We start from the raw sequence: 26,269 nt of genomic DNA on the forward strand, positions 1-26,269 counted from the left end.
TACATACCCATTGAGCGAGAAAAGGGGTTTATCGCTGAACAAAATTTGCTTTGAAACGTCGGAGAGCGATATCGCTTGGGAAAGTCGAACGGCTTCAGTTCTTGCACAAGCGCCGTCTCTTCATGGTCTTCCTCAGTTTCTGCTACGGCTGCTACATTTGGATGTGGTCTATTTTTTCGAATATTTTCCAATAATGACTGCTTGGTTCTAAGATGAGTGATGATGTTGCGAATAGTACGCTCAGTGAGTCGATTATGTTAGTGGCGGATTCACCCATTTCCTGATTCTTCAGAAAGAATCGATCGGTCTGATAAAAGATAGATAAGCTGCTTGTAACGTTCCGAAATCGAAGACAAAAAGCTGAGGAACATTTTCGATCCATTTATTCAGACACGAAAAAAATGGCGGCAGAACTGATTTGACGAAGAGGAACCAAAGCAAACAAAACGCGAAAACTTCTGTGTGAGAACTTGCGAAAAATTCTACAGATTTAAAGACGCGTTTTTGTAGAGAAGTATTGGATGGATTTCAACTGAGTTTGCTGCTTCCAGAGAAAATAACTGCTTTGAAAACCAAAGAAATGGAATTCATAGATTTCGTCGCATATTTTGTACACTTCTGAACGTTTGTTTTCAACACTTCGCCGAATGAAAACGTGACCGAGGACGAACATGCTTCAAGATAGATTGATCGGGCCGGCACATACTACTTTACAGATCGTGAATTTTCGTAATAAAGTTGAAAGATTTGTAAACGTTATTCAGACGTGAGTCTTGCCATGATGAAATGCAAAACAATAATGAACAAAAATAACATGACAGCTTGACACGACCATCCGTCGAAAAATGACATTGAAAAAAAAAATTGCTTTGCTGGTATTACCCGATATATTATCATCTCTAAGGTTTAAAAGACTCGGCTAGATCATGCTATCATCTGAGTTTTAGAGTAAATTTAAATTCCACACGAACCCACTCACATTGTTCTTTGTGTTATCTTTAAATTTTATTTTCCTTCAGTTTAAGAAAGTCTCTCTATCAACGCATTACAACAAATTTAATCTATATATTTGCTACCAACTCATCTTAAACCTGCCAAATAAGTTAAGTCAGCTTTAAAGGATCACCCTTAAACTGCTATATGCAGCGTCTAGAATTTATAAGAAATATGCTTAAAAAAAAAACACTTATTCCTATTTCTGCTTCCCACATGTAAAGGGAAATGTTGAAAATATTCTACATCATATTCTTTCAAGCAGCTTACATAACTGATATTCGGTAAAATTTTCAATATCGTATGAATTCCGATCAAAAATTGTTCAATTAGATCTATGACAAACATTGAAAGGTGGATTTGGAGAGGGTATAGCTCAAGAGACTCCTTTTGATGTAATCTAGGCCATGTAACTGCATAGTTGCAAGCATTTCACCAGCGCTTATCGAGCTCATCTGAGACCCATCTGCCCAGTGGTGATATCCGCCAAATAAAAGTAGTACATATTTCCACCAACAACAATACTAATGCATACAAAAACTAGTATGAGTCTATAAACAATGCATCATTTTATGTGCCCCACTCGCACTTCCTTCTGCATTTCCTTCAATCACACGGTTGCCATTCCGTCATTTCACCGGAAGGCAATTATCGAATTAATTTACTCGCCAGTGACCTGACCGACTAACATTACCGTGTTTTATGACAAAATAAATGCTACGACAAATGCTACAGTGCGATTATCGAGTTCACTTCATCCGAGTTGGGTTGAGTTGTGCGCGCGGAATGAAGACGGTTGAGGTGACACCGATACAACCACTCGCACCAGCACCTAGGATGTAGGAAAGCAGCGAAGTTGAGGATAACTTTGGTATATGTGAATATATAGCAAGACACGTATGCCAATATATCTACCACTGGGGGCCAATATTCATCCGGATTGTCGCATTGACTCCCATTATGCGCCCACCCCAAGTGACGACTCACCTGCAGAGATGAGCACACAGGATATGGCAGGCGAAGTGATTTGGCTAATTGGCCGAACTGAACAATGTGTGAGTGAGTGGCCAAGTAAATGGGTGAATTAGGGACAAGCTGATAAGGTTTGAGACGTCATACAAAAAGCCATTTGAGATGAAGCTGATTTTGTGAGTAGCTGGTTCTCTCTTTCACATTCACACATATATACTTTCGGTACATTAAAGCTGCATAAAAGTCATAAAAGTCGTCTGCTACGTATAAAGTTATTTTGTTGATGACTTGCTGACTGCTGAAACTGGACAAAGTGATGATGAGGGTTAAAATCATTTGTGGTTACATTAGATAGTAGTTGCGGAGAGACAAAAAGGGCCGTATAAATACGTGAGAAAGGAGATTTGGGTAGTGAAGCTTTCTTTTGAATAAGAAATCTTTATTCACTTAGCAGCTTAATGTCACCAGTTCTTCTAAGTAATACCAAAAACACAGGACGTACCAGTACTAACAGAACTTTTGAGTAATGGTGATAAAGGACAGACCAAATGGATTGAAGGGATCCTCACATAGCATTTACTTTTAAGCCTTTTAAACCTTCAGAAACTTAATACAAGTAAGGTAGAATCGGCAGAATGCAGAGCATGCTGGTGCTAATGAGACGCTGGAATCTCACGGTTGAGACGGTATCTTTACTGACTTCTAATACTCCAATTTAAAAGCTGTTGAGCAAGTCCGGTGACAAACTAAGATATTTATTAAAACAAACTGGCTCTACAGAAACATAAAGGTATAGCTGATGAGCTGGTGCACAGTGAGCACCCTTGCCCCGATCACATTGGAATGGAACTGAGTTCGATTCCTATTTGCATCTTGCGTTCTAGCACAGGACTAATGGACCTCTCGTATGCTTAGCAGGCGCTGGTTGATGACCCGCATATGTGCGACTGTAAGATTCTTTAGGCTTAGAGCTGAACACAGGACATCTACTGAGCAAAGTTCATCTGCAGCAAGGTGCAGTGAGGGTTCTTTCTGGACATTGTTCAATAGGTATTCATGGGACAAGTCTAAAAATTTTGTCCGGCGCAATTTGCCAAAGTTGTATGAAGGTTGTTTGGTGGAGGATAAGGTGAGAACTTCCAGGAAATTTATCCTCCAATGTCCAGAGACATTGCGAGACTGAGGATAAAACATCTCGACAGCCTTGCCTTCGGTGAGGTATTAGATAGAACCGAAGCTGGCATTAGCTGTCTCAACAAATTTGTGATAAGCTCAAAGCGCTTTGTCGATTGTTGACGGCCTTATGCGTTGTAGATTTTAAGTTTTATAAGTGAGATCCGAACGGCATTGCTTTTGATATTTTACATGAGGCTAATTTGTGGGATCCATTGCTTAAGTAATTAAACACGAATTTTCTTTGTTTCAAACGAGAAGAAATATTTAACCTATCTAGCTTTCATGTAGACCGATTGAAACTTACTGAAGAGCTCTCGGTAAAAGACCAATCGGAAATTTTAAGTAGTCTAAGCTTGATATATTGAGACCCAGCATTCATCATTGGATAATATTCGATCGAATAGACCACGCCCAGCCCGTAATGAAGACAATATATCAGCCGCAGCTGAGAGTGCAAACGAAGACCAAGGAGTGTCGATTAGGCACCGTTCGCAGCAGCTCAGACTGACGAATGTGGTGCATTTAACGAACGAGTCATCGAAAATTAGACTCAACGGTTGGACCATCTGAGATGTAGTCGAGGCCAACATTTGAAAGAGGTAATCTTCAAAAAATATATGCCATAGAATGTTCTTTCGAATGATAATGAAATTGTTAAATTGTAGTTTCTGTGTTTTTCTTTTAAAAAAGTGAGGAACATAGAAATATAATTTTAGTGCCTGTCTTCAAAGCTGTACTAACCTGGCCCTTCACTTGAGCTATGAAAACTTCTTTGAAGATCTTTTTTTCTTTCTTGTTTCTTCATTATAAAAATATTCCTGAAAAATCCATATTACAGCCGAGTTCTGAAGTATAACAAATTTCATATACTATACAAGGAATATTTTCAACCCTTGCTAACTCATTTCATGCTACGTACGACAGCATACAACCCTTGATTTGGCAGATTATCACCCCACTCTCACCGCATGCCATTGCTACTAAGTTCTTTGAAAATGTTCAGCCAGCAAATGAGGCATTGAATGCGCTTTTTGCTGCGCCAGTAGTTCTGAAGTTTTTTTTGACTCTGTTGTTCCAGCTTTCATTGCTCTGTGTGCTGGTATGGTGTTATTATTATTTTCTTTCTCAACATCAAATGTAACAATTCTTTTCTTTCAAATTTCAACATAAATTATTTTTTTCTTATTTGTCACTTGGCAGCACTGCTTGCGGCTAAATCTGCGACCGGCTGTAATAGAAAGATATTGGACCAGAGTTGCCGTTAGAAAACATTACCCTGAGTTGGGTTGCATGATTGCATGATTGCAGAGTATAAAGTACTATTTCTAAAATAGATTTCTTTGAGAAAGTTGCTAGTTAAGTCAATTCGAATTATTTTCTGTTAAATACGGAAATTGAACAAATTTTTCGATTTAATATCTCAGTGAAAAAAAAGAGAATCGATCATTTGAACTCTTTGAAAAAAAGTTATTACAATGATGATTTAAACAACCTATACAGAATGAAATAAAAGTAAAATAACATGAAAAGTTTTCGGTCCGCAAAGGATTAATATATAAAATATAAATACGTGCCTGTAAATGCAAAGAATTGTGCCGATAATTGGTGCTGAGAAAGTTTCGGCCGATTATATTCAGGCTTCCATCATATTTTTAAGGAAAGAAGATTTATTGTCAAAATTTCCAGAATATCTGAGCACAAAGCTGTCAACTTACGAAATGAAAAAGCTATGAGATGCTATTACAGGTTCTTTGGAAATCACATTAGACCAGCGTAGACAATTTTTGAAAGCTGCAAAAAATCCTAATATCGGGTGCTCGAAAAAGCCTTTTCGTATTTTATCAATAGATGTCGTTGCAGTCGTATATCTCCAGTGCTACCAATCACATTGTGTCATACCATATAGTGTTGGAAAGTAAGTAAAAGAAGGTAAGTCGAAAAAAAGTTACAGTTGTTCAAAAATGAGTGAAAATAATGAAGAAATTCACTATATTTTGAAATTTTTGTATGAAAAAGGGAATAATGTCACGCAGCCCACCAATGAAATTTGTAAAGTTTACGGAGACAATGCTGTAGAGCACAGCAATGGTTCGCACGCTTCCGTTCTGGAAATTTCGATGTGAAAGATGCACCTCACTTTGGTCGATCTATCGTTAAAAAATTCGATGAAATTATCGAAAATATTCTTCAGGACCTTCACATAAGCAGTCATGACACCGCTAAGGAACTTAACATGCATCACCAAGCGGTTTTGAACCAATTAAAAAAGGCTGGCTACAAAACGAAGCTCGATGTTTGGGTACCACATGAATTATCTGTGAGAAATTTAATAGTAACTGCGATTCTTTGCTGAAACGAAATGAAATCGCACCATTTCTGAAGCGAATGGTAACAGAAAGAGCTTCGTCTTCAATCAAGAACGCTAGACCACGCACAATTTTGCTGACTCGATAAAAACTGGGAGAGAATGGCTGGGAAGTCTTGATGCATCCACCACATAGCGCTGACCTTGCACCATCGGACTACCATTGGTTTCGTTCAATGCAGAACTCCCTTAATGGAGTAAAGTTGACTTCAAGAGAAGCCTTTATTTATCAGAAAAGACAAAAAACTTGCACTATTAAAATAAAAAGACTTCACTAAACGATTTAAAGCTAGTAGCAGTTTATAGATATCACAACGGGCCGGTAAGTTGTCCAAGTGAAATCTTTCTTAGGATCAACCTTTTAACATAACCTAGCATAGTTGGAGGCTTCTGTAGGAGTGCTTGGTTGTTTAAAGAAAAGTTAGAAGTAAGCACAATCATTTAGCTGGCCAAGTTCCAAAAAAGTTTCAAAACTCGTATTATAAAACCTGAACTAAGTTTATTAAGTTTATCACGATGTTTTTACACCGGGAAGGAAACGTCGATGACATAATATAGTATATTTCTTGGGGTGTCAATATCAGGTCTCTAAAGTATATAGCTTGCATGCAAACAGACCAATCAAAATCAAGTTCCAAAACGAAAACAAAGTTTTTTTCACAAGATATCTTCACTAAATTTCGCTTAACTAATTGTTGACGATACAATATTCGAAGAAATCCAAGTCTTTAAGAATTGTCTATCAAAGACCTGTGTAAAATTTCATGAAGATCGGTTTAGTAGTTCTCGAGAAATCTTGCCAACCGACTTCTAAAACACAGTTTCGAGGAAAAACTCGTTTAAAGACGCCGCACTTAGCCTAGCTAGCCTCGAGCGCACAAGTTCTAAACAGGCTGTATCTCCGAGACTATTACTCAGATCAACTTGAAAATTTAGGACAATATTGTAGAGATGTTGTAAAATTTAATAAAGCAATAAACCCGTAAACCCATGTAACTCCTTAATATAGCAAGGAATACAATTAATAAGTCTTTGTCAGGAATTATTGTCCAAGGCAAGGCCATTATTTTCGAACATATTGTTCAGATCGGATCATTATAACCTATAGCTGACTTTGAAACTGACCGATTAAATCAAAGTACACATTTTTTATGCTACAAGCGGGCCACTTCCGAGAATATAGCCGAAGTTAACTTTGTTTCTTGTGCCATAAAAAAAGTTTTTTTAAAGTAAAAAAATTTCATATAGCGTGTAAACATTGCTTATAAGAATCAAAGCAAATATAATCGTAATTTCTAACTTACCTCATAACATTTTTATATCAAAATGGCAAGCATTTTTGATGGCAGTTGCATATTATTTACACCCAAAATGCTCACGGGGCTTTCTGCCTTTGTTCTATGCGACAAATATGGAAGGTGCAGCGGTGTTGGGGTACCATAGATATACATATGTACATATATATGAAAGGGTGTACATATGTATGCTGCAAGAAAATAAAAATAAAATATTTTATATGAAAAATGCATTGTAAAAGTGAAGAAAAACAAATAAAAACGTGTTTGTATTTGTAAAGTTCTCATTTGTAGTTTTATTTTTTGCATTTTCTGCACAGTTTCTGTACATTTGCTTCTTGCAACAAAAACATCTTACAACAGAAAATACTTTATTTGTTTGCTGCAGCAGAAAATTTTTCAAAACTGACACGTTCCTGATGACTTGTCCGCAACGTGGACATTACAACTGTACATACACACACACACACACAAAGGAAAAATGAGCCAAGTACCAAAAAAAAGGGCCACTGCATTGTGACAATTGCGACAGGCGGCGGTTATGAAGAAATGTCCGAATTGTCTTGCCTAACTGAGTCTTCTATTCGAAGCTGCTCGCCATTGGGTTGCATGTCTGAAATTTGAAATGCGATATCAACAAATATTGTGCGCTTCAACGCTTATCCCACGGAGTTGCTAAGTAGGCTTCAGCGTTGCCACCTATAAATTGCCATTGTGCATAGCGGTTGCGGCACAAGAATGAGGATGAGTAGCGACGCTTTTAAGGCGCAGAAAAAGTTTTGTTAACATTTCTGTTGTAACGTAAGTGGCATGTGATGTATTCTTTGTTTTCAACAATATTTACTGTCAGCCGTAAGCGAACGGTATTTATGAAAAATTTCGGAACAATGCAAGCATATGGACATTGTATTCAATAGAAAGAACTGCTTTCTTGGTGTGAGTCGTGAAAGATTTTGCAAATAAATATTATGCTTTACCATATTTACAAAGGGAAATGGTGATATGGAAAAAAATTGCTTAATCAGGAAGCAATAATGCTCAAATAAAGCAGTTTCAGAAAAACTTTGGCTTCTATATAGTTATTGGAAGAAGTTCTCATGATTAGGTCAATGAGTGTAATCTGAATTGAAAACCTTTATAAGTTTCTCGTAACAACGGTTTTAACATGAGTATCCACTCCCGACTAAGCAGTTAAGTAGGGGCTCCAACTCTGCAAGAATGCGTTATCAGCTAGCTGCAATAGAGAGAGCCAGCGGTACTTTCTGGGTCGAAAAACCAGGATAGCGAGGATAAGAAGAAATATTTCTTGTCTTCAAATAAACAATCTTCGCATTCGGTACTTACTTCGCAATTCACTATTGAGAGTCTTAACTTTGAAGACGCAGATAATTTCGTCTATCTTGAAACTGGGATTAACACCAACAAATACGTCAGCCTTGAAATGCTTTCAGAATCACTCTTATCAACAGTTGCTATTTTGGCCTGAGTTGGCGATTGAAAAGTAAAGTTCTCTTCCGACGAGCGAAGACCAAACTATACAAGTCCCTCATTATTCCAGTCATGCTATATGGTGTATTATCATCATCATTTGAAAAGGCGGTCTGAGGATTGTTCGAGAGAAAAGTTTTCGGAAGATTTGTGGTCCTTTGCGTTTTGGCAACGGCGAGTACCCCCGCCGATGGAGCGATGAGCTACACGAGATATACATACTTCAACGAAAGTAGAGACAGCGGCTGCGCTGGCTAGGTCATGTTGTTCGGATGATAGAGAACACTGCAGCTTTGCAGGATTTCGATTCGGTATTTGGCGGTGGAAGCAGAGGAGATGGAAGACCTCCACTCCGCTGGAGAGATGGTTCGACTATAACTCGTATCGGACCACTGCCATGCTCACAAAATATCGTTAACCAAAATTAAGCACTAAATTAAGATATAATGCTCTAATTTAGCATATAGGCTAGCGGTATCAGGGGACACATGTGACAATTTTTGTTTTTTAAGTGGGCGTGGCCTCGCCCTCAAATAAGTCTAATGTATATATATTCTAAACCACTGAGATCTATTGCAAATATTATGAGACCGACCGTGTGGAAATGGATGACATCGGATGATAACCCCTTCATCGGATTATGACTGACGAAGAAAAATGGATCCATTACGATTATCCTAAATAAAAGATATAATAAAGATATATGTGAAACTTGGCCTACCATCCAAACCAATGGGAAAACCGAATATCCGTGATGCCAAGAAAATACTCTTTATTTGATGGCATCATAAGGGAACGGCACCGATAACATCTCCACAAATTGAGTCAAGTGACGACCGAAATATGTTCTGAATTTGCAGCTATACACAAATCTTAAAAACTAAACCGGCTAAGATACTTTGCTCTTCCTGACTTAAAGTCAATACCTTCCTCTTTCTGGGTGACAATTTTTTCAGTCGATGCAAAACGTTTATACTGGACTAATTTTCACTTCAGAAGAGGGTATCACAAACTGGCCTGATTTCTTCTTGGACGCCAAGCCGGCGAAATTTTTTTGGAATTGATTCCAAAGGTTTCCAGAAATACGGGATGATGATACAGCTTCAGACGGGCAATACGTCGAATAGTTCTATTTATATTTCTCTTAAATATACGTTCGTAAAATAACTGAACGAAAAGAGTTATAATCCCATTATATTCGGAATTGTCAGATTTGTTTGGTTACAGGTCAGTACATATCGTCTTTTGTTTTACATTCTAGACGGAATTAGAGAATATCTATTTTATTTTGAAGCTCAGTTCTAACCTCAATTATGAAGGAGATCCATTTAGAATCATTCATCCAACTCTTTTAAAGAAAAAAACAACGAAATTTTAAATTTAATGGGGAATGTTTATTATCTTTAATTTATTTCTTGAAGATTATCTATTTCAAAGTGGCAGTGGCGTTTTGCTCCATTGAATCGAGAATCGAAGCGGGATTGTCCCCATAGACTTTAGACTTTAGACATATCTCAACATGGTGGGCAATCGACCGCCCGAAAACGTGAAGTTATCTGCTCACTAAAGTGAAGTCATCACGAGCTTCAATTTCAGGCATCAAATAGTTGGTTATCATGGCACGATAACGGTCGCTATTAGTCAACTATTACGTTCTCACTGGCATAATTTTTGAAGAAGTATGGATCAATGATTTCCCCGGCTCACAAACCACCCCAAACCGTGGTTTTTCAGCACTTGAATCTCTTCAGGTTTTGGTCATCACAAATGTGTGATTTTTTGCGTACCCAATTAGCCAGAAATGAGCCTTATCGCTGAAAAAAAATTGTCTTGAAAATGTCGGATCATCTTGGAACTTTTCAAGAGCCCATTGAATGAAGGGATGTCGCTTGAAAAGATCGAGCGGCTTCAGTTCTTGTACGCTTTCAATTTAAGATTTCTACGTAAAATGCGCCAAGTCGGTGCATACGTCAGTCCAAGTTGCAGCGAACGGCGCCGAATCGACTCTCCACGGTCTTCTTGTATACTCTCACCTGCGGTTGCTATATTTTCAGCGTGCTGCACGTGATCTATTGTGTCGCATATTATCCAATAATGAATAGTGGAACTGAAGACGGGTGATGGTGTTGTGAATTGTATGCTCAGTAGGCCGGATATGTTGACCATAATTTGAGCGAAGCCCGCGAAACATATTCTTACAGAACACGAAATTTCGTAATAAACTTGAACGTTTTGAAAGGTTATTCAGGCGTAAGTCTCTCCATGATGAAATGCTAAACAATAATGAACAAAAATAACGTGATCTGTCAAAAAAACAAAAAAAAAAACAATTTTAGAAAGTACCTGTACTTTGATCGGCCGTTACTATGACTCTGTTTTGACCAATTATATCAGATGAGTTTAGTTTGCCACTTTTCTACATTACCTAGAAGTCTTCCAAAACCTCAGTGGCTGTGACCAATTTATGAACTTCTTGAAGATAAATGGAACTTCTTGGAAATAAACCAGTGCGTTTGCAATAATTTGAAAGCAGTAAAGAGGGTATTGAMAAGCAACTAACTGAAGCGCACATAGATTACTCGATCCTTAAGCGTGCGCTCAGGCGACGAAGCGGAAAACAGCAAACGCTACGTGCATGGACTCGACTCAAACACGAGTATTTACTTTACGTGCAGCGGCCGTGTGGAGAATTAAATTTCGGTGTAGCGCATAAAGATACGAGAACTTATAAGAAGGAAGAAAGAAAACGGAAATTGCAGCTTGCAACAATTGCTGGCACGTGTGTGTTGTTGCTGCAAACGAGTGTTGCATACATTTAGGTGCAAACACTTGTTATGCGGCGAGCTCATGTTTATTTAATTTTGATCAATTGTCCATAGAGTGTCACATAAATTGTGGCATGTGGCATGCGGTATGTGGCAAGTTGCGGAAAGTATTAAATTTCTTTGTCAGTTCGATGCGGCATCAAACAAAGCAGCGCTACCGAAAGTATGCAATATATTTTGACTGCAGCGGTCACTGTGTGGCATGTTGCTTGTTTGTGGGAAGCAGACGGTAGTGAAATGTTATTTGGATATTCAATAAATTCATTTTAATTTTTTTGTGTGCAAATGCGCAACACTTGAGTCAGTATGTGCTGGACGATGGCAATGTTGCACATATGTAGATGCTTATGTGAGCGCTGACTTGTCTGCTGTTGCTAGGAATTACAAGCAAATCGTGCGGCGCGGCCAAACTTTTGGGTTGACTTGTTCGACTGAACAAAATCATTTAAGTGCACACATGTGAAAACAGTTATTTTTCTGCTGTATATGTAAAAGTCTCTGTGGCTGTATGTGAGGTATATGGTTAAGTGTCTTGTTTACTTGCTCGTCCTTTGCCTCATGAAAATTTAGTTCATAAATTATGCAAAAATTGTGAGTCTCACTTGACGGACCGTACCACACACACTCTCAGCCCCCTACGACATCAATTCATCGCCTAGTGTATACTATTATTGAATGTTGCACGAATGCTTGCAAGGTAAAAAAAAAAAGAAAAAAAGCAATTCCACTCGAGTGGTATGAATACATATCCCTTGTGGCAGCTAAATATGCGCTGTCGAAACACGAACGCCATTTGTTCATTTCGAGACCAATAAAATGGGAATATTTCAGCTTCAGTTGCAGCTTCGGCCTCAACTCAACTCGGTGCTGCACTTATCAGTTACCGTACCATAACTGCACCCACCTCTGCATGCACATACCTTACCATTCGTCGACTGTATTTTGCCTATCCCGACGACGCTGTTGTACTAAATTTTCATGTTTGTGTCTTCTCGTCAATAACGGCACATCCGTAAGCATGTTGCAGGCCGCAGATAAGTGCAGCGGCGTATTTACTCGAGTACCGCGCGCTGTTGTTTGGGAGGCAGATGGAAGGAAGGTCGTACTGTGCGTGTGTTGTACTTCGTGTGTGCTGCTATTTGTGGCCTCTCATTCCTTGCAAACTGTTAAGCTCGTAAACTGTCGGTCTTTGGTTGGGTTGTAATTTTTCGTGTCTCACTTTGGTTGCCAAAACAAATGCATTTTATTTTCAATTTGTATGCAAGGCGGTGGAAATGTAAAGGAAGTTAGGGGAATTGTAGTCTGTGAAATAAGGATTGGGTTGGTCAGGGTGCAGCTCTCTTTCGAAACCTATGGTGGCTTTTCGAAAATGTTCAGCTGATGTCTAGAGTTTATTATACTACTTTGAACAGAAATAGTAAGACTTTGTTCATAATTTTCAAATTTTAAATTTATCCTCAAAATCTATGTCGTCCTCCTCAAAGTAAGGCACCTTGGTCCCAATACACATGTGCCAACGTTTTTTGCTATCCTCGAAACAGTCATTGAAGTCAATTTCCGGAACAGACTTCAAGGCGCTTACAGATTCACGTTTAATGCCTTCAATTTGAGTTTGCTGAATAGCCGGAAGCCACACGGAGCTAAATATTGGAAAGGGTGTTTGGCCGGTCCGAAGGAGTTCTGAGATCACCACACTTCGATAATCGAAGAAACCTGTCACATAATCTTGATTTTTTATCTGCTTTGACAGGGCTTTTGACTTTGGCTTATTCGGTCCAAGACTCATCGCCAGTAATAATATGTTTTATGACATCCTGGTAGACGGAAAGTATTGTTTCATAGATTTTAACGTAACGCTGTTTTCCGAAAAAATTGAGTGATTTTGGAACTAATCGTGCTTCCCGTTTCCTTAGGCTAAAAATTATTTTCACTGATCCTCAAATGATTCTCAAGCACCAGTAGCTTTGCTATATTGGTGTGTTGATCATCAGTTTATGTTGATGGTCATCCTGGCCTGGACGTGGTCCGTCGTCAACGCGTTTTCGAATCTCTTTGAATAATTTGTATCAATCAAAAACACTTGCCCGCGACAAGAGATTATCAGCGAAGCTCTTTTCCAACATTCTGAACATTTCGGCACCAGAAATTAAACTCCGCACACAAAATTTAATGGAACTCCTTTGTTAAAAAATTTCACTTATCGACAAAATCGCCGAAAGCACTTTATGTACTTCAGAAAGACAAGCATATACTCAACAAGAAGCAGCCTTTATGCCGCGATCTCTGAATTTGGTATCCCTGCAAAATTAATACGATTTTTAGAAATGACCTCAACTACCGCGCCGTTAGTTTTACTTTCTCCATAATGGATAAGGAATCGATGCAAAAGGGTCTGGTAGCGAACGTGGGCAAGACGAAATATCTTCTACAGTCGTCGCACTTGCGACTTGTCTCTCACGTCTCTGCTGACAACAATTGCTGCGATTTACGTGAGTACCTAACCTCACAGTGCTATCTTTGAAGCATATACTTGTAGATCAATACAATGCGTTGATCAGCGCCCCAAAGTATAAATGCATTTTGCACGTATACTTTGGTTACAATTGGTTGAAGTCTCTGGTAAGACCTTGCTACATTTACCAGTTGACCCCCAGGACTCAATGACTGGTGAAATTTGTTTCATGAAGCAAATGCCTTATACCGAGAATAAATATGAAGCGTATAATAATCATTTTAAGATAAGTATTATGGCATTATTTCTGACATAGACTATGCTGACATTTCAAGGCAAGCCCAGAAAGAAAGACATACTGCATATAGATTTTAGTCACCTCTTACGACAGGCATGCCTTACCATGGATAAATTCTAACCCCTACCGCAGGGGAACGTCTCTGTTGACAGTCATAACTTCGAAGTCGTAGATAATTTCGTCTATCTTGGAATCAATATTACCACCAACAACAATATGCGTTCCGAAATCGAACGCAGAATAACTTTTGCAACCAGGTGCTCGGACTGAGTAGGCAATTCGATTTGGTATCGTAGCAGAGTGTCTTCTCAACATCTCACATGGATCGACTCAACACATTTTGGTTTATACATAATTTGGGTATGGAGTGTATGAAAAATACCAGCAAAGACGACGTCGAGTAGAGGTCGCAAAACAGATGCTTGACAACGTGGTTGAGCATCCTCATTCATAAAACGCATCATTACTCTTGGCTTGACGTGAGTTTATAAATATGAGGCAGAAACTGTCGAACAACGTAGCGAATGGCGCTTTTAAAATAAGCTGAACCCGAAAAACAAAACTCGCTGAAGGCAGCAAAAGGCCATGCTAGCTTAGACTTATAGCAACTATATGCAGAATTGAATTGGTCGTTGGTATGTTTATATTGACTAAAAAGAAGCCAATTTTGGAGGCAATAATAAAAATTTGTTTTAAAAAAAGCAAAACTTTGTTGCTTTTCAAGAATCCGGGTCAAATTTGATCAGATCAGCAAGTTTAAAATACTGTCCCAAGAGAAGTTGGCCTAGTTGTAGTACAATTCCGACTAGCTAAAAATTAAGGTGAGAAAAATTGGCAGCCAAATACACTTTATTATTTTTTATTGACGTTGCAAACATATCATTATGTCTCTTATGTCATTAGATTATTCTTTACATTTATGTTATTGTTAATTATTTCTAAATACTTTACTATTCAACTAAATTTACTTGAAATACAACTTTTTCTTAATTTAATCGTACTTATTTGAACCAGATACGAAAATGGCAACTCCGCTTAATTTTGGCACTTTTCACTATCAAATACACGCATCAATAAAGTGTTAATGCAATAAGTATTGTTCAAATTTCACAAGAAAAGTGTGTGAGCCGGCGGCAGCCGCACTGGAACACAATCCCCAGAGATTAGAAAACAACTTAAACTTCTTTATAGACAAGTGACTCTAAAGAAGCCACTTTACTTGCACAAGACGATTTTGATTTAATTAAAGTTGTCTTAACAGTTAACAATTTACCGAACAATATAAATGAAATCAAGTGTCAATTTAATTAAATATTACTCATACGCCCCGTGCGACGCAATTGTGAAAGCGAACAAAACGCAGCTGCCTTGAGGGAGAGAAGAAAAGCTGAGCGACGTGATTGTTTGATTGCATTATCTCAATTATATAGAAAACTTATGAATAAACACATGTAAGCCGACAAAAACGCACGCACACATGCAGGCGGAGTTAAATATAGTTTCGTGTGTGTGCTCTTGTGTGTGAGTGTGTGTGTTTGAATACAATAAGCAAGTGAGCGCAAATGAAAGCCTGACAAAGTTTTAAAAGGAAATTGTATTGTTTGAAAAAGTTAAACATGCAACAACAGTAACAGCAGCGGCAACCACATAGACAGCCAAGTGGCAACTACAGATAAACTAATTGTGTGTGCATACTCATGTGTGCGTGTATGACGTTGCGGGGAAAGTGGCAAACGCGTTGGCGTATGCTAGTTGAGCCTATCGACTTGGTAGCACTAAAAGGCGCTTGAATACAAATCAATGCGAGCGAAAATCAAAGTAAAACAATTGCAAAACAAGTCGGTTGCATGACTGACGGTGCGGTTGTACAGGTGAAGCGTCGTAGTCATATGAAATGTGAACAAAAAAAGAGGTAGGAATAAAGAAAAAAAACAATAAAAATGTTAACGCCGGTTGCACCGAAGTTATAATACCCTTCATAGGTGGAGGTTTTCTTACAAGAACACGATTTTGATCGTTCAGTTTGTATGGCAGCTATATGCTATAATAGTCCGATCAGAGCAATTTCTTTGGAGTTTACAGTATTACCTTAGTGAATAATTTACGCCAAATTCCTTGAAGATATCTTGACAAATTAAAAACTTTTCTATACAAGCCCTTGTTTCCAATCATTCAGTTTGTACGGCAGCTATATGCTATAGTAGTCCGATCAGAGCAATTTCTTTGGAGTTTATAGTATTACCTTAGAGAATAATTTACGCCAAATTTCTTGAAGATATCTTGACAAATTAAAAACTTTTCTATACAAGCCCTTGTTTCCAATCATTCAGTTTGTATGGCAGCTATATGCTATAGTAGTCCGATCAGAGCAATTTCTATGGAGTTTATACCACTGTTTTAGAAAATAAATTATGCCAATTTTTTTTAAGATATGTCGTATAATGAAAGAGTTCTCCTTACAAGCGCTTGGTTCCGATCGTTCACTTTGTATGGCAGCTATATGGTATAGTAGTCCAATCAAAGCAATTTCTTTGGAGCTTACGCCATTGATTTAGGAAATAATTTATGCAAAATTTTTTGCAGATATCTCGTTAAATAAAAAAGTTTTCCATATAAGCGCTTGGTTCCCATCGTGCAGTTTGCATGGCAGCTGTATGCTATAGTAGTCCGATCAGAAAAAGCACCTTCGAAAATTATAGCAAGACCTTAGATAATACACTATATAAAATTTTGTGAAGATGTCTCATCGAATTAAAAAGTTTTCCATACAAGCGCTTCGTTCCAAGCGTTCCGCTTTTATGGCAGCATATAGCTAGTATATATATAGTAGTCCGATCTAAACCATTTTTTCAGGGATTACACGATTGCTTCAGAGAATAATTTATGCAAAAGTTCCAGAACATATCTCGTCAAATTAAAAAGTTTTTTCTGGACTTCAGATGTTTCATTGTGGCAAACCCCTGTTATGGGTATAAAGAGGCAGTAGCAAAGATAAAAAAATACAACAAATGCCTGTAGTGAGCGATTACGTCAATGAAAGAGGATCCGCCACATACGGCAAAAAGCGTAAAAAAACGAGAATAAGGTGGAAGTGGCAAGCACAAAGCGGCAAAGTGGCAAAGCAACCACAAGCACACACACACATACACACACCTTAAGCTGGCAACTCAGTTACCTTGCTGCCGTTTTTCATTGCATTCGCACACCGCCGCGGATGTGGCGTAGGAAATGTTGCACTATGTGACGACAATGACAACAACTGTCAACATGTGGCGGAAGCGAAGCGGAATGAATGAGTTGTGCTAGCGCTGGCAGTGGCAGCGCACACTCACACATATACATACATATAGGTGGCCGCGTGTGTGTGCTGTGAAGTTTTCGAAAACTTTTTTAACATGTGGCACCTCCACGGAAAGTCGATGCTGCACGTGTGGCATAAAAATATTATTGTTATTATTATTTTGTTATCACCGCAACGGTGCAGCTAAAACTGCGTGTGGGTGGAAGCGCACACAAACAGGCACACACTTATACGTGCCTACTTTGGTGGCGGAAATGTCTTCAAAGTTTTCGAAGTCAATAGAATTCAACAATCATATGAATATAAATATATGCACATACATGTGTAGCAACAACAATTGCAGCGCGTGTGGTGCTTTTCGCTATCTGCAACTTTGATTTGCCGTTAGTCCGGAAAGTGTTGCAAAGGTGTGTGCTTGCTTGTGTTAGCGCCACAGACCTGTTGCATGCGTTTGAAGTTTAGACAAAAAGACAGTTAAAGTTGCTGTTGCACGGAGTTTGTGCCATAGTTCGATCCTGTTGATTCCATGGATTTGTGAGGTGCAAGGTGTCATCGCTACTTAACGTATGTGATTCGAGCATGACACAAACAGTTGGCAACGATGATTCAGGGAGATCTGCTTGTTAATAGAAATTCAGATATTTTGGTTGTATATGTATATACGAAGGCAGTCCAATAAATATTAAGACTATAAAATGAAAAGATAATTTTGGGGAAATTATGGTACTTTTCTTAACATAATCTCCTTTCAGCTCGATCTATTTGAACCAGGTATACTCCATCCTCTTTAATCTGATTAATACGTTTTCTGGTACTCTGTGCATCATCGTGCTACATAATTCTTCTTCTTATTAGCACATAATTTGGAAGTAAAATGAAGTTATATGGCACGGACTGACGTACGCCCCCTGTGCTCGATATGTTATGATTGGGGATGCCGATTCGCTGACAGCTTTCCAGTTCTTGTCTTTCTGATAAACCGCAGATGCTTTGCTGCTTATAATTTTCCGGCTAAGGTCAATATTCCTTCTTCACTAACTAGCAGTGGTGGCTCTACGACTTCGGTTTGTGGCTTAGCATGAGTTCGACTCAGGCGTGTGTGAGCCAAAGTGGTCGTATTGCACGATTTTCTTTGCTAAATGGAGGAGTTTTTTCTGCAATTCGGCGTCGAACTAGTCAAATAGTTCGTCATAGTAAAGTTCAGTGTCTGATTTATCCTTCTAAAAGGAATCGATGTAGTGAATGCCGCAAAACGGCGGTCATTACGTTACCGGCCCATAGAACAGTATGCCCTCCTTTGTAAAACACTCTTTGGCAACTTTTGAAACAATACATCGTTAGATACTGTTCTTACATTCTGTTGGCCTAATGTGCTTTGTATTGCGTTTCACATATTCTTGTTATTATTGTTCGGAATGTGAAGGTTGTGACAAAAAGTTCAAATGTAAACTACGGGGTCATTAATCCTATAAAGTGTAAACAAAAGTGTCAATGACTCCAATAATAAATAAAAGTTATTGTCTTTGCTAAATATAAACAAAAGTTGTGGACTTGGCTAAATGTAAGCAAAAAGTTCGTTGACCTAAAATGTAAACAAAAAGGCCATTGCCGTAATAAACTGCAAAAACAGTGGTAATTGCTATGCCAACTCGATCTGGTCAACTCATACACTGATTATAGCGACTTTCAACCCTTGGTGAAACTGCGTACCCTTTTTTTTAAATGGGCCATTTCGGCGATATCGATAATCGATCAAATAATGCTATTTAATAGTCGCTATTAATGGTCCTTCCTTATACTAGGTAGTCAATAAAAATTATTTCACGCGCATTAAAAAATTGCAGACGACTTAACCTTGCCAGCCGACTATTTTGTTTTTCCACGGTTTGATCATTTGCAGTCCGCAGAGAAACAAGGCATCCATGTCTCATTCATTGTGAAGTTTCTGCTGTTTTCGTCAGTAACAACCTCTCTTGGGCGCCCATTGAGTTCACCGTCTTGGTGCACTTTTCACTACGTCTAAACTTAGCATACCAATCCTTGATGGCTGATTTTCGAAGTCGATAAAAGTTGATAAGAGCAACGTCTCTCCAAAAAAAAAAAAAAAAAAGAAATAATAATAATAATAAATACTTCTAGCCGATCCAACACCGGGATGTCCTAAGTTATTTTTTGTAGAACTTTTATCTGGATTGGCAGTCTTCGGAACCAGATTCTTGACATAAAATTCCGTGGAAAATTCCCTGAACCACGGTTTTACGCTCACATAACTTTTTTAGTTTTGATTGGTTTTCCCATAAATTATCGAATCGGAGTCAGTAATTGGTTTAATAATTTAATTCATTCACTTATTCATTCACTTATTGAATTCATTCATTTAATTCACTACCTTGATCAGTTTCGAGCTTCACCACCTTGAACTGTTATTCTTCTTGAAATTCAATAACAAAATATGAATTTAAGAAAATTAAAAAATGGAGCTCTTATAAACTTATACTGCGAAGTCCATCATTATATTTTCATATTGACATTATAATAATTATATTATAAAAGCGGGATTCTAAAATATGATTTTGAAAAATTCTCAAAACTACAATTGTAGATGTAACCCTGTGAGTTGGGATATTTTACAATTCTCTTTTGTGACAATTTCCGACAAACAAACTTTTATCAACAAAGAAAAAATAATTACAATGACAAGCCAATGTGAAGGAAATAAATTTTAATAATTTTTTATGTTTTTGTTAACTCAAAGAAGAAATGAAATTTTCGTGCGCGACTTTCTTCTTTGCACTCACGATTGCCGCGCAATTACAATGCATATGCACGACTGTTAGCGATGACCTTGTCCAATACAAGCGAACGCTGGACGAAGCCAACGACGCTTTGCAAAACATAGAAGAATCACCGGCGCTCACCGGTAATGCCGAATTGCAGCGACAACGCCGAAAGTCGATCGATGATCTGCTAAAAAACTCAGAGTTCGATTTAAATTTGAATTTAGAGCGCGAGGCGCTCAATTCAGACAAGGATCTGACACATCCCTTGCAGGGACGTGACGTCAAGCAGGACAATAAAAAGAATAAGGACGATATGGCGAATAAACACAATGTGAATGATCAGTTAAACGATTTGGTGCGGTCAAATTCGAATTTTCAGAATGTGCATAGAAAATTGTTGAACAGTTTTCACAATAGCCAAAGCAATGTGAAGAATTTCAATTTGGACGAAATGTTACAGAGACAACGAAGTTCCGATGGTAAAGCGTCCAAAGACTCGAAGACTTCAAGTAGTACCAGCAAGGAAGAAAAAGAAAAGAATACTGCTAAGGATAAAGAATCGAATGATTACAGCAATGCCAATAAAAACAATCAAAATAAAAATTCCAATACAAATAAGGACAGCTACCTAAGCAGCAATAGTTGGAAGTCTAGTTTGAGCGATAAGGATAGCTTTCATACTGATATGGATTTTGGTAAATCTGGTGCCATGAGCGCGCCATATTCGCAGACATACTCGAAATTCGACAGTGACAGTTTCAATACGAATACAAACACTAAAAGCAGTCATAAAAGCGGGATTAGCGATGGTTCAAGTGTGTTAACCAAAGCCTACATTAGTTGCAAGCCGGTATCGAGCAATGCTGGACACGGCAAAAGTGATAACGCCTACTTCGAGTTCACCTCGAATCTGCAGAATCCAGCACCTAGTAAACCGAGCAGTCCAAAGAGCAATTTGAATACTTTCTTGCTACTCGAAGCGAATAACTATCGGAATTCATTACAGTCGAAGAACGTAGACAACTTGGAGGAATTGAATGAGAAGAAGGTCGATCCAGAAATGCGCAAAATGATGGAGAAGGTTGAGTTTCCACATTTCAAGCTAGATTTCGATACACAAATGGAGGATTTCGCCAGGTCCAGAACGAAGCCAGACGTCGAGGATGATGACGAGCCCATCAGTTATGAGAAAACAATTGAAAATATACACTTTCCAAGTATAGTAAACGATCAATTCGATTTGGGACGTAATGATTTGTCGCACGAAGCCGACTATAAACTTTCGAAAATCGAACAAGAGCAATCGGAACCGCGTAAGGGACATATACGTGGCACCGAAGGCTTTAGCGGCTTGCAGAGCTTCAGCGGCAAGGTGAATATACCTTCAAAGCGGAGCACAGGCTTCAATGCTATGGATGAAATAAAACTGAAGACCAGCACACGGCTTATGGCTAAGGGTTTGGGTCCTTCATTGCCTAGTTATGCGCTCTCCGAAACGCAACACGAACTACAGTTAGACGATGCAGTAAAGAAGTTGGAGAAGAGCTATGCGTCCGAAAACCATATTGGCATAACTGATTACAGCAATACACGTGACACGAGTCGATTATCAAAAGACGAGCTGGATTGGCAAGACCGTCTAAGGCATATGGAAGAAATTGAGGAACATTCATATGAAAAGTTACTAAATGAAGAACCAGAAGCGCCTACCGGCGACACTGAAATGAAAACTAAAGCCGAAGATATTATATTGAGTCCAACGTACACTATACTACGTCGGAGGCGTACAAGTGCATTGCCAGATGAAGAAGAGGAGAGCAACCTCCTAGATTTATTGCGCACCAAACGTGTTACCAAAAATCCTAGCGCCGATCGTAATGAACATTCACGAGCATTGAGTAAATTGACGCCAAATGATATATTAGTGGAGCGCTTGTCAGACCTTAGGCCCGTCAGAGGAAATAAAGCATTGGTCGATGAAGTGCCAGCACCGGTAGAAACAGCGGCTGAAGAACCGACACAGGAAGACTCGGCAGCAGAAGATGTAGATGTTAATTCAGAACAACTCAACGATATGGATGAAGCACAGTTAGTCGATGATAACCAGGTATTGCCGGGGGAAAATGTCGGAAACTCACATAAAAAACGTTGTGGCGAGCAGGAGGGTAATTATAAGACTACTGAAGATAAGCAGGAGGATAATTATAGGACTACTGAAGATAAAAGTACGCGGGATAAGGATAATGACATTGAACATAAAATGACGGTATTTAAATTCAAGCGTGAACTTAACAAAGACGAAGACTCCAACGAACCGAAGCGACGTGTTAAGCGTATTGGTGTGGTCAATGAAGATGGCGAACTGACCGCTGTAAAGGAAGTAGATTTAGGAGGACTGTTCGATCTTATGACGTTGGACAATCTCATGTCTAAGCGCGACAGTCATGAAAAAGAGAATGTAAATGCTGAGCAGGAAAATGGGGCAACGTCAACTGATGGCGCTGACAAGTTAACTGCAAAAGATGAACCAAAACAAAAAGTATTACGCAGACGTAGACGTGAAATAGATATTTCAAGGGAGGAGGTTTTCAACGATGATTGCTCACATGTATTGAATGGTGCCGAAAGAAAACGGCGTTCACTCAGTGGTAAGGATAAACGACGCATTAGAAGGGAAGCTGCAAAGACCAAGGAGAATGAAGAGAAAAAAGATAAAGAGAAGACAAATGGAAATGTGGAGACAAAAAATAACAAGCCAATAGATGATGAGAAGGACAGTGCTAAAAAGCTAACGCGAAGTGAGGGAAAAGAAGAGCGTAAGCCTGACCATTTGGTGGACAAGCGACACACGCAAGCTGCTGACCCCTTCGATGATAATAATGGTGATAGTCGCAAGATGATAAACAGCGCATTGATAATAAACGACGATGAGAGTTTAATGCCGGCTGACGTTTATGAAAGGCGCGAACTGCCGTCGAGAAGCGAAACGCTTAACGATGCAGCTGTTATAGCGGCGGACAGAAAGGCCATGAACGCTGTTAGAGCGACTTATGCTAGAAATGCAGAAAGAGCGCCCAACTATATTGACACGCGCGAAGATAACTACGGCGATTTGATGGAGCGCTTAAGACGACTGTCGCTGCGTAATCGTGCACATGAACCGGAACGGGAGAGTGAGTTTAGCAATTCTGTTGGTGAGTTTGGCAATCAAAAATTTGATAATCTCAAAGAGGTCGATCAAAATGTTCGTCATTTCGATGGAATGCCAGCCGACAACCTATGGTATGGCTCCGATCCATGGGGTGAAGAGCAGGACAACAACAATCAGCAAGATAAAACTGATGAAACTACAAACAGAAATCACCCAAACCATCAAAACACGGCGTTGATTTTACAGATCGAAGATGGTGCCATCAAAAGTATCGAAAGGAAAGAACAGCCGAGCAAGCAGAACGAAGCGGGTGTGGTAAGCGAACAAATAGGGAATAGCGAGGAGGAAGAAGCGGGTGGTGGTGACGACGCGGCATTCGCTTGGTTTGGAAAGAAAGAAACTAAAGATGAGTCAAGTTGTAAAGGTGGAGACAATGGCTTGGTATTGCATTTGAATGATCAGATGCTCAACTGCACCGCATTTAATACGTTGGAGAGTTTCCTTAAATCCGTACAACAGCATCAAAATAGAGTTGACGGTAGCAGAGGTGGCGGTAGCACTTCAAATGGAAGTGATAACACTTCTACTGGAGGAGGTAATAATTCAAATGGTGATGGCACCACTCATAACCACAATAAGGAACAAGGTAGACATGGTGGACATTCAGGAGGTGGTGAGCAAAAAAATGGTGGTTACGGAGGAGTAGACAATCGACCGTTCGGAAATGCGGGCGGTTCGTACGACAAGTCTGGACATGGAGGTTATGGCGATCGAGTGAATGGTAACCACGGTGGCGCTAAAAACAGTGGAAGCAACTCCGGCGATGGTGCAGGAAAAGGCGCCGTTAACTTTGGCGTCGTTGGCGGTGGTAATGGTCTTGGACCTGCTGGCAGCACCTGTGGAACGAAGGGCAACGACGGTAATACTAGTGACGGTAATACGTCAAATGATGCAATTAATATGACTATTGAAATTCAACCAGTTACAATGCGTCCAGTAGGTTCAAGCGGTCAGAAGGCCATGAAGCTAAACATCACTATCAATGCGAGCGTTATGGGCGATCAAAAGGCGAAGAACTTTTTCGGCAATGGCACGTTTAAAGTGCAGAGCGAAGATCGCGAACGACGCGGCGTTTCGTTTCCACAATTCGGGGCATTTAAACGGTACACAACGAAGCGGAAATGCGCAAAGCCGAAGGCGAGGTAAGTTTACAGGTGATATTTATTGCAACTGCTTTTAAAATGTATTTATTAGACACACGATTTATCTTTAGTTGCGATGACAGCAAGGTAAATGGGAAGGGTTCGATGGAGCTTGTCAAATCTATGTTCAATATGGCGAAATGTAATCCGCAAATGAAACCATTATGGGCCGTTTTAAAGCGCAATCAACAGTGCTTGAAGAAAATTCCACCACAGGAGAACAGTTTTGAGAAAATGGTCTGACCAATACCGCCTCCATACAGACATTTAACATAATTTCACTGTAAAACATTTTTCTTTTACTCCCACATTCRCTACAAAAGCAAAAAGACGATGTAAATCATATCGAAGACATGGTGCAACAAGCCATGGAGGCCATTAGTGATATTATCGACGATCAAGTGGAACAACGCTCTTGCATACCACTGCCGCCGGAGCTGCGAATATTTTACGATGAAATATTGGAAATCTACGAAAGCAATTCGGCTGAAGGCGTGCGAGAAAAGCGCGCCTATATCGATGCGCCCTTCAATGAGTTCAGCAAAGAAGTTCGTCTTATTGACCCGAACAGTGTTGAGGAACGTTCACGTATCGTTAAGAAACTACTGCGCCAATACGATGGTCTACCGATTGAGGATCAACAACAGATGGTGGGCGTACGTGATGATCTATTGCAGAATCTGAATATGTTGCAACACATGCAATTGGAGCAGATGCATAAGAAACGAGAACCAACAGTACAACGTTCGCAACTAGTACAGCAGCCCCTGCGGGAGCAGCATCCGGAACAGCAGCAGCAGCCACAGCAAGAGCAGCAGTCGCTGCAGGACCAGCAACCACTGCAAGACCAGAAACCACTGCAGGACCACGATTCGCAGCAAGAACAGCAGGCGCTACAGGAGCAGCAGCCCGAGCAGGAGCAAGAAAATCAGCCAGAAGCAATGCCATTGCGAAAAGACGACAAGGATGTGACAGCGGAGGTGGAAAGTGATATGCAGGCGCGACAGCGTCGTGAAGTGTTGAAGCGTTTGGAAGCCGAAAAGGATATTGATGAGCAGGTCATAAAGGCATTCGATCTGCCGTATACGCCAGAATATGTGCGCTTGATGAAAGCGTCGGAATTAATGCAAGAGCAAGATCAGAGAGAAATTGAGCGAAGTAGGGCGAACTGAGAGAATCCGTCAATTAGACAGTGTGCTGAAATGCGTGTGGTTGCTGCAAACTTTTAATGTGTGTCAAGTGAAAAAATTTTATTTTTATAAATATTTTATTTTTATTGTGCTTTTATATTACGAATTGATATTTATAATTGTTCTATTTGTGCATATTTTTGTACATATCTAGGTATAGATATATATTGTTTATTTAAATAAATATTAGATATTTTATAATACCTATGATTAATTCAAATGAAATGTTTTTAACTACATCACTCTGCATCTGATTCAATAGCTAGTGGACGATATTGTAAAACTCTTTATGTTTGCTTCGTTATTATCTTAACCCAACAGCCCAATATAATAACATACTCGTATAACATTTAGGTACATACATACATTTGTGCTAGTTTGGGATAGTTCGGTTCGTATGGCAAAGAGGAATTGACACTCTTCTTGAGAAAGAATATTTCAACAGGGCACAAAGACTTGAAGTTGATTACGAAAGACAGAGGTGAAGAAGAAAGAGGTTATATTTAGCTAATGTATAATATACCTGATCTGATCATATTAGACCCGGACTGAACTCTTTAACTTCTTAAATGGGTTTCCTCGGCTAAAAAACAGAATTTTTTCAACAATTTTTTCTCATATAAATCAATAAATATTTTATCAATAAATAAATTTTTATTGTTACAAACATACACTATTAACAAAGAAATTCTCATATTTTTGAAAAAAACTTTCAAAACTAGGCCATTGCGACTCCATTTCCGGTGACCTCTCAGAAAAAAATGCGTCTGCGTTGGCAGGT

At 39.2% G+C, this 26,269-nt stretch overlaps 1 protein-coding gene across 5 annotated transcripts; it reads left to right on the plus strand.

Moving 5' to 3' along the window:
* Window positions 1–19,912: 19,912 nt before the first annotated feature.
* Window positions 19,913–25,563, plus strand: LOC108974288 (putative uncharacterized protein DDB_G0282133). Of its 5 annotated transcripts, none has more exons than XM_018942010.1 (4): window positions 19,913–24,030; window positions 24,097–24,298; window positions 24,370–24,535; window positions 24,622–25,563. In XM_018942010.1, exons 1-4 carry the CDS (start codon window positions 19,926–19,928, stop codon window positions 25,468–25,470), a joined length of 5,322 nt encoding a protein of 1,773 aa, XP_018797555.1. In that variant the 5' UTR covers window positions 19,913–19,925; the 3' UTR covers window positions 25,471–25,563. The 5 variants fall into 5 exon arrangements, with proteins under 5 accessions (XP_018797555.1, XP_018797557.1, XP_018797558.1 ...); XM_018942012.1 differs by having other exon boundaries at window positions 19,913–24,015; window positions 24,094–24,298; XM_018942013.1 differs by having other exon boundaries at window positions 19,913–24,015.
* Window positions 25,564–26,269: the final 706 nt, after the last annotated feature.

The sequence above is a fragment of the Bactrocera latifrons genome, unplaced genomic scaffold (assembly GCF_001853355.1).
Source record: "Bactrocera latifrons isolate USDA-ARS-PBARC rearing strain unplaced genomic scaffold, ASM185335v1 scaffold_544, whole genome shotgun sequence".
In the NCBI taxonomy this organism is placed as follows: domain Eukaryota; kingdom Metazoa; phylum Arthropoda; class Insecta; order Diptera; family Tephritidae; genus Bactrocera; species Bactrocera latifrons.

Bases quoted from the DNA above. Each gene is read 5' to 3' on its own strand.
- LOC108974288 (XM_018942010.1), top strand. From the start codon at position 19,926: ATGAAATTTTCGTGCGCGACTTTCTTCTTTGCACTCACGATTGCCGCG. The intron at 24,031-24,096 runs GTAATACGTCAA...TGCGTCCAGTAG, and splicing joins CGACGGTAATACTAGTGACG to GTTCAAGCGGTCAGAAGGCC. The intron at 24,299-24,369 runs GTAAGTTTACAG...ATTTATCTTTAG, and splicing joins TGCGCAAAGCCGAAGGCGAG to TTGCGATGACAGCAAGGTAA.